General features: G+C 36.3%; 2 protein-coding genes and 1 long non-coding RNA gene across 4 annotated transcripts; 2 read left to right on the top strand and 1 right to left on the bottom strand.

Annotated features, from left to right (window-relative positions):
• Window positions 1–1,074: 1,074 nt before the first annotated feature.
• LOC140968858 (receptor-like protein kinase THESEUS 1) lies at window positions 1,075–4,529 on the top strand. Its single transcript, XM_073429993.1, has one exon. It carries the CDS (start codon window positions 1,725–1,727, stop codon window positions 4,239–4,241), a length of 2,517 nt encoding a protein of 838 aa, XP_073286094.1. The 5' UTR covers window positions 1,075–1,724; the 3' UTR covers window positions 4,242–4,529.
• Window positions 4,530–4,906: 377 nt separating this feature from the next.
• LOC140968859 (uncharacterized) lies at window positions 4,907–7,750 on the top strand. Of its 2 annotated transcripts, XM_073429995.1 has the most exons (6): window positions 4,937–5,069; window positions 5,741–5,834; window positions 6,399–6,668; window positions 6,746–6,868; window positions 6,991–7,281; window positions 7,373–7,750. In XM_073429995.1, exons 3-6 carry the CDS (start codon window positions 6,420–6,422, stop codon window positions 7,577–7,579), a joined length of 870 nt encoding a protein of 289 aa, XP_073286096.1. In that variant the 5' UTR covers window positions 4,937–5,069; window positions 5,741–5,834; window positions 6,399–6,419; the 3' UTR covers window positions 7,580–7,750. The 2 variants fall into 2 exon arrangements, with proteins under 2 accessions (XP_073286095.1, XP_073286096.1); XM_073429994.1 differs by lacking the exon at window positions 5,741–5,834 and having other exon boundaries at window positions 4,907–5,069.
• On the bottom strand, window positions 7,469–8,908 carry LOC140968860 (uncharacterized). The gene is made up of 2 exons (XR_012173845.1): window positions 8,537–8,908; window positions 7,469–8,032 (listed from the first exon to the last, which is right to left on the bottom strand). It is a non-coding gene; the product is annotated as an uncharacterized lncRNA (long non-coding RNA).
• Window positions 8,909–9,211: the final 303 nt, after the last annotated feature.

Raw genomic sequence — 9,211 nt, 5'->3', positions numbered from 1 at the left:
TTATTATTTTAAATTTTGATAAACAAAATAATATATGATTTTTATATATTTTTTTTATTACTAACAAATTCATTTAGCCAATATAAAAAATTCAATTTAACCACAAAAAAATTATTATCCTCGTTTAAATTTTACTCAAATGATATAAACATTTTTGATATAATAATATTTAAAATTTAAATATATTTATTATATTATAACAATAGTTTTAATAATTATTCAAACACTAATATTTACTGATTTTAATAATTAATTACATAAAATACACTCCACATAGCGCACTATAAATCAAACTTACACATTCTTGAAAAATCTAAAATCATATTGGAGATTTAATGGAAATGTCATCATCGATCATTTAAATGTATTAAATATAGATTGAATTTGAACTATAATAAGGATTCGAAAAGTCAAGAAATTCATTTTTAATTGGGTATTTTAATATTCTAATACCAATAAGTATTTTCTTTTATAGCATATTACATTTGGCAGGAAATTATTAATTTTTAACATACAACTTTTATTTATATATATATGATTTTATAGTTTATATTAAATAAAGGACCATCAAAATTGTAATTTTGAAAGGAACACTTTGTACTCTAATTTCATCTCCAATTGTATGATCATATCTGGAAAGCAACATGAGATGTATCCAAATTGCTTGAAGATTGCATATGGTGTGATTTACGTGTAGCCATTTCTTCCTTCATAACATTTAATTTTTTTTAGAAAACAATTTTTATGTCACTGAAATTATAATTTCACTTAAATATATTATTTTATCGTGATATTTTTTCTCTCAGTTATAATATTTTTTTAAAATTCTGGGTAAAATGTTTCATGGATTAATTCATTATAAAAGATATACAAAAATTACTAATAAATCAACATCAGCAAAGTTAGTTAACAAAAGATAAAGTTGTAAAGAAATTTCAGTGTCACGTTAATATATCAAAGTTAGATAATACGAGCAACTAAATTTAATAATATGATAATTTAGATTTATTCCTCGGAGAAATGAAAGACTTATATTCATATTTACAGGCAAAATAGAAAATAATCAAACCTCCGTCTTTTCTGATGTAAAAGAAGCACCAGCAGAAAATATTTCGTGGCATTTGCTGTGTTTATATCCCCCCTTTTTCTGAAAAACTGAGATTAACCCGATGAAGACCCACATTATCTGTTGACAACAGCTGTTTGATGATTGCTATTTGAAGGATTAATGGTCCATCTTGTATATCCTACCGTCTAAATTGATAACCAAATCAACAGCCTGGAAAGAGCTGTTGTCGTTTGAGCTTGGAACTTCTGCTATTTAAAATTCAGGGTCGTAAGTTGGAGTTTTAATACGGGGTCCTAATACATATCTATTTTTTTATCGCATATAATTAGTGGAAGTTCTCGAGCTCCGATGAGTGAGGTAATGGTGTTGAAAAAGCATTGATCTTTGTCTTTTTTTATGTGTTTGAACTCCTATATTTATCATACCCTGTGTCTTTTTTGGCTCCGAGATTACTTTTTTTTGGGCGATTCTTCTTGTTTCTGTGGTCGTTTGCCATTTTAAGTAGTTTTTGGGGTTGCTCTGGTTTGAATAGATCTGGGAATTAATTCGAAATGTAGCTTGGTATTTGTTCTGCAAGGATGAATCAAACTAGTGTCAGCTTCCTAATTTTAAAACCAATTTGAAGTTGAGGTTTGTTGTCTGGGTTTTATCAGCTATGAAAATGTTGAATTGGGTATATGTAATTGTAGCTGTATTTGCGATTGGAATCTTCGATAGTAGTAAGTCATTCGCCGCATTCTCTCCTGCTGATAACTACTTGATTGCCTGTGGATCTTCACAAAATGTGACATTCCTTGGCCAGACCTATATCCCTGATTCAGTTCAATCCTGGGTTTATTTGCAAAGCCAAGAGAATTCAATTGCTGCCACCTCGAACTCTACTGCTCCTTTTCCTATCTATCAGTCTGCCAGAATTTTTTCCAGCACCACATCCTATAGATTCGACATCAAACAAGAGGGCCGGCATTGGATTCGCCTTCATTTTTATCCACTTCCGGGCCAGAATTTGACTTCTGCTTCTATCACTGTTGTCACTGAGGATTTTTTGCTCTTGCACAAGTTCGAATTTCAAAATTATAATGGTTCTTACCTCTTCAAAGAGTACGCAATCAATGTCACTTCGAATAGCTTGGCAATTACTTTTGTTCCTTCGAAAAATTCTGTGGCTTTTGTCAATGCCATTGAAGTTGTATCCATACCTGACCACTTGATCCCTGATCAAGCAGTTGCTATATCGCCCTATGGTCCTTTTAATGGCCTTTCGGAGCTCGCTCTCGAAACCATTTATCGCTTGAATATGGGTGGTCCTCTGATCACTGCTCAGAATGACACTTTGGGAAGAACTTGGGAGAATGATATGAAGTATCTCCATGTAAACAGCTCTGCTGTGAATGTTTCTGTCAACCCTTCAAATATAAAGTATAGTGCTTCTGTTGGGCCTGAAATTGCTCCAAATTTTGTTTACGCTACTGCTGAAACCATGGGAGATGCAAATGTGATCGATGTGAACTTCAATATCACCTGGGTATTTCTAGTTGATCCGAATTTCTCGTATTTCATCAGGGTTCATTTCTGTGATATTGTGAGCAAATATTTAAACAGTATCATATTCAACCTGTATATCAACACTGATATAGCTTTCAGGAGTCTGGACCTATCTAGCCAAGCGGGAAACTTGGATGTGCCTTATTACAGAGATTTTGTCACGAACACCTCTGCTGATTCAAACACACTTACTGTCAGTGTTGGACCCGATACAACTGCTGATGTCACAAACGCCATCATGAATGGTCTTGAAATTTTGAAGATTAGCAATGAGGCCAGAAGCTTAAATGGACTTTCTTCCGTTGAAACTCTTCATGTATTGCCTCCCAAAAAGAGCAAAATGGGGCTAATAATAGTTTCTGTGGTTGGTGCTGTTGCTGCATTGGCATCTCTTGGATTATGTTACTTCTGCTTAGTGGCAAGCAGGTCAAAGGCGGCCAAACTAGGGAACCCATGGCCCACACTTCCCTTAATTGGAAACTCATTAACTGTAACAAAAATGTCTACCTCCTTACAGAAGAGTGGTACAGCAAGTTGCATCTCATTAGTTTCCTCCAACCTTGGCCGGATATTCGCTTTCCAAGAAATAACAGATTCAACTGATAAATTCAACGAAAGCTTGCTTCTTGGTGTTGGTGGCTTCGGTAGGGTGTATAAAGGAACATTAGAAGATGGAACTAAAGTAGCTGTCAAAAGGGGGAATACTAGATCGGAGCAAGGCCTTGCAGAATTTCGAACTGAGATTGAAATGTTGTCTAAGCTTCGCCACCGTCACCTTGTGTCTCTTATTGGCTACTGTGATGAAAGGTCAGAGATGATTCTGGTCTATGAATACATGGCAAATGGACCACTTCGAAGCCACCTTTACGGCACAGATCTCCCACCTCTTTCCTGGAAACAACGGCTTGAGATATGTATTGGTGCAGCGAGGGGGCTTCATTATCTTCATACGGGAGCAAATCAAAGTGTCATTCACCGTGATGTAAAAACAACCAATATACTCTTAGATGAAAATTTGGTTGCAAAGGTAGCTGATTTTGGTCTGTCTAAAACAGGACCAGCTCTTGATCAAACTCATGTGAGTACTGCTGTCAAAGGTAGCTTTGGCTATCTGGATCCTGAATACTTCAGACGTCAACAGCTCACTGAGAAATCTGACGTCTACTCTTTCGGGGTAGTTCTTATGGAGGTTCTTTGCGCAAGACCGGCTTTGAATCCTGTGCTTCCTAGAGATCAAGTGAATATCGCAGAGTGGGTGATGACATGGCAAAAGAAGGGAATGTTGGATCAAATTATGGATAAAAATCTTGTTGGGAAAGTTAATCTTTCTTCTCTGAAGAAATTCGGAGAGACAGCAAAGAATTGTCTGGCCGAGCATGGTGTTGATAGGCCTTCCATGGGCGATGTTTTGTGGAACTTGGAATATGCTCTTCAGCTGGATGAGACCTCATTGACACTCATGGAGCCAGATGACAACAGTACGAATCATATCCCTTCAATTCCGTTGACCCCTAAGGAGCCATTCGACAACAGCATGAGTATGAATAATTCTGGTACAGATGATGATGCAGAAGATGCGGCAACAAGTGCTGTTTTCTCTCAGCTTGTAAATCCCCGTGGCCGATGAAACACATGGATTATGTGGTTTTTTAATCTTATTGATTGGATGATTTAAGAGGACTTAACATTGGGACTCATCACTATGGAACAATGGATAGCTCCAAAGCAGGCGAAAGCAAACTGTTATTCTTTCTACCGGAGAATTTTCCTCACTGTTTAAATATTACGATTTAATGTATGGATCTATATACGATTGATGGGGCAAATGCATGCATCATCAGGTTGTATTTGCATAGCCACGATGAATTGTACCCTTATATTTCGATAAAATTGATATAGTTTACAGCCTTCTTTACTTTTACTCACAATCTATGACTGGCCATCGATCTTTTCTGATGTTACCTCTGTTTCTCTTGATCTTAATATAAGGTGGTCTTGCTAGCATCTGATATTAGGACTTCTTGGTCTTTTCTTTTAATTCCCCTTGGGACCTACATTACTTTCGCAAGCCATTGTTTCGGGCTTCCACTCTTAACCACCATGAAAATATTACTTTTTTCACAAACATTAACCAAAAAAAAAAAAAATACAAAAATGGATTTAACTAAAAATTTTACAGACGAGAATATAGTAGTCAATTGATAGGCATCAAGATCCGAGGCCACGCATTACACACGTTCGCATGCCAGATAATGATATTGTCATATTTCTTAAAAATGTCTCCAAACAAAAATAAAATAAAATCTAATAATTCAAAGTAAGTGTAGGTGGCGATTTTAAAGAAATTATTAATTATATTCATTCATATATTTGAGTCAAATCTTGATAAAGTTCTCAACTTTTTATCGTTCTTGATTTGCTCCGTTTCACATCTCCGATCCAGCATCACAAATCTGTAAGTGTTCCTTTTTTCTTTCTTCGATGATCTGAAAATTGTTTCTTTGAACTGTTTGTGCCTCTTGTGTTGTTTGCTGTTAAGAAGTTGAATCTGGGCTGGGCTGCTGGAGAGGTGTGTATTTTTTTCATGAGATGAAGGGATTAATGGGAAGAAGAAGTAGTTTCAGTTTTAGTTTGTTCGATAACTTTTGCAGATGATAATCACTGTTATGCTTCGTTTAGTTTCAGTAAATTTGACAACCACATCCAGTGAAATTATGACTTGTTCGTTCCGTGTAATGACAGGACAAATCACATAATTTAAAATTTCACCATCTCTCACCCCAGCTGTGTGCTCCTGATCCCAACATATCTTGATAATTTAGTTTTTCAATTTCAATAATGCTAGATCTTGATTCCCTCCGGAAATCTATTACAAAATGGAAATCTATGACTATATGTTAACCAACAACTTTGGTCTCTTTTGTTATGTAATGATGTTGAGTTACGCCAACCCACAACACCACTAACCAAAGATCAATTGCACATGGCAATCAAATTTGGTTTAATTTTGATGTCTCCTTGATGTAATACTTATATGATATTTAATCCCATAAATGTTTCATTCTGTGATTCGATAAATTATTTTTTTTAAAAAATATCAACTCATTGTGTTCATAATAAATTAAGTGCATGCCTTCGTTGCCCCAAGAACCGACCGCAGTTGGTGCTTTGGTCTTTGCAGAGGAAGTGGATTAAACCCTTTATTATAAAGATAAGAAAGGTATGAGGGTATGACCTGCATTCAGAGAATAGGCCAAGCTGACATAGTTTGCGTTTAAGGTTGTGGAAGTATGTTTATGCTGACCATTGATTATAGGGAATTGACGAGCTTTTGTGTCTACCACTTCACATTGTACTTGTAAAATACAAGGCAACTAAAAGATTTAACATATTTTTTAAGCTTTTTACTAAGTTGATTAGTCAGATTTACGTGCTTCCTGCTTTTTACATGATCATGATTTTTTTTGAATGGCTAGCTTGCATTTTCAGGTATCTCGAAAATGGAATATTTTTTTCTCTCTTTTCATTTTTTTTGGAATAATGTGAAATCAATTGACATGTGGGGGTCTGGAATAACTGAGAGTAAATGATAGAGAAGAATAAAAGTTCAAGAGTCGCCAAATTTTCCTGTGAACTGTTAGGTTTATGAGATCATATCAGCTTCATTACTGTTCATTTCATCGGTACTTGTACATTTTGTGGGATATTCCCACATGTAGTTTGTTTTATGATTAAACATATGTTTGTGTTTGTGAGCCCTATTATTTCTTTGTTTTGCTTCCAGCAAACACAAGATATTTCCGAGATGGACCGTGGGCAATTTACACTGATGGGAACAACCGTATGTGTCATGCTTTCCCTTCACTTCTCAATACAACTAGTCTCCCAACATTACATGTCTTGGAAGAAGCCAAAGGAACAAACAGCCATTGTAATTATCGTCCTCATGGCTCCATTATATGCCATTGACTCGTACGTTGGTTTGCTAGACATACGTGGGAGCACGACCTTTTTCACTTTCTTGGATTCTATTAAAGAATGCTACGAAGCTTTGGTGAGCTTTCTCTAGAATTTATGGCACATCAGGTATGGAACTGGTTGACTCTATCTTTTTTACTTTGTCAATTGTAGGTGATGGCAAAGTTTTTGGGTTTGATGTATACCTATCTGAACATATCCATCAGCAAAAACATAGTACCCGATGAAATTAAAGGAAGAGAAATTCATCACTCGTTTCCAATGACTTTTTTCCAGGTATAGCTCCTCTATCCACATTATGTTTCTAAATTATCCTCCTCACCACCATTGAATCTTCCCTTCCTCAATTAGGAGTAGTCATGATGTTTACAAATTATAAGCAATCTTGAATGTTGCAGCCTCACACTGTTCGTCTGGACCACAAAAATTTGAAACTTCTCAAGGACTGGACATGGCAATTTGTGTGGATTCGCCCTGTTTGCTCAGTCTTGATGATATCGTTTCAAATTCTTGGAGTTTATCCAAGTTGGCTCAGCTGGACGTTCACCATGATCTTGAACACTTCAGTTTCGTTGGCATTATATTCACTTGTCGTGTTTTACCATGTTTTTGCAAAAGAGTTGGCACCACATAAGCCACTTGCAAAGTTTTTGTGCGTCAAAGGCATTGTATTCTTCTGCTTCTGGCAGGTAAATTCTCATATCAATTAGCTAAACCCCAGCTTAATGATCAAATCATTATTCGTGATCAATGAGATTCTGGTTCTTTAACCACTTTCAGGGAATCCTCCTTGATATTCTTGTAGCATTGGGGATAGTTAAATCGAACCATTTCTGGCTCGATGTGGAGCATCTCCAAGAAGCCCTTCAGAATATATTCGTTATAGTGGAAATGGTTTTCTTCTCTTTACTGATGCAATATGCCTACACCGCTGAACCTTACCGCACTGGATCGGTTTCAAAAACAACTAACAAGAAGAAAGAATGATCTGCAATGACCCAGAAACTGTATGGTGTACAACCATAGACAATTATATGCTCTTATGTACTGTATATCAAATAATCCATGCCATCTTATTGGACTCGCCATATTACACTAGCTATTTTTGTATCAATGAGCTGTGCCTTTTCCTTGGTAAGAGTTGACGACTTACAAACATTTCAGCTTATGCATTATGTACAACAGTAAAATGGGACCAAAACGTGCCTTTAACAAACAAAATTATACATATATAGATTACTAATACAGATGCCCAACCAAGACACATTGTACATGCATTGCACACAAGTTAACAAACAGATCCCTGGTTAGAGACCATTTCTTTGATCGAGGGTGTAACAACTTTCTCTTGTGATGATGCCTGGAGTTTTTCAGCTTTAAGATTCTCCTTTCTGACGTCATTGAGCGTGTTGGTTGTAATCTTAGAAACTACAACTCCACCTGCATATAGAAAATTACATTTACATACGTGTCCTAATACAGCAGCCACAAAATGAAAAAATTTGGAACACCGCAGCCTTTACCCTTTCAATCTTCAATTTGAATATTTTAGCAGAAAATGAGTTCAACATACCGTTCGGTCATTTGGCTTAGCCAAGTTCGTATGAGATTTTGCACAATATATATCTACCGACTGCTAAGCGATTTGTTTTCTTCTAATAATAAAACAGTACATGTTTATTGTGTTTAAATGTCCATATTCAACAACATCAGATCTAAAAACGTTGTTTGATAGAAGATGTTCCTGCACACAACTTTGATTCGTGAATTCTTAAGAAAAATATATATACACAATCAGATCAGGGGGAATTAACTAAACAAAACATGCTTCGTTGGTATCTATAATCCAAGGAGTAAAATTCTTTGTACACGAACAACAAACTCCAGTACGAAAAAGTGAAAAAAATATGGAGTGAGGTTAGGAAATATGGAACCAGTACTTACCAGGGATCAATTTGTAGCCTTCCTGGAAAACATAATCGGCGGTATGTTTAGCGATTATGGAGGCGAAAAGGCAGATGGTTTTATTTTCCGGCATTCGTTGGGTGAGGCCGTGGAAACCGTTTGTACGGACGACCTGATCGATCCTGGTGCAGGCGGCGGAGCCATAATCATAAGAGGCTCTGCTTGCATCAGATCAGGTATATTTCGTTTCAATGCTTCAGTTATTGGGATTTGCATTCTTGTCCTTTTGCAAGAAATGTTTGGTGCCTTTCTTTTGTTGATAGCAATCTCACATCTTTGCCGTCCCCTATCAGCGTGGTGGAACCATTTAGTTCACAAGGTCAGAAAAAATTATAAGAGTTATCAGTTACTATTTTGTGGTGCATTTGGCAAAACAGAAATGATGTGGCCTGGAATGGGAGGTGCAAGCTAGCTATACTGTAATTTTCCAATCAGCTATCCACATCCATTCTCAATTGCTGATGGCTAAACAAGCTCATGCTACACACTCACATTCGCCTCTACATCTCGGGATTCGGAAGCCTCCAGATAAAAGTGCAATGTTGATGCTGTTGTGCTTGATACTTCTTCATATTTTGGCTATGGTTGCATTATTGGCAATTCTCATGGCATATCGATAACCGCAAACACATGTCGTCGAGACATTTCAACTCT

This window comes from Primulina huaijiensis, unplaced genomic scaffold (assembly GCF_012295235.1).
Source record: "Primulina huaijiensis isolate GDHJ02 unplaced genomic scaffold, ASM1229523v2 scaffold38229, whole genome shotgun sequence".
Classification (NCBI taxonomy): domain Eukaryota; kingdom Viridiplantae; phylum Streptophyta; class Magnoliopsida; order Lamiales; family Gesneriaceae; genus Primulina; species Primulina huaijiensis.
This window is presented reverse-complemented; position numbering and strand designations above follow the sequence as displayed.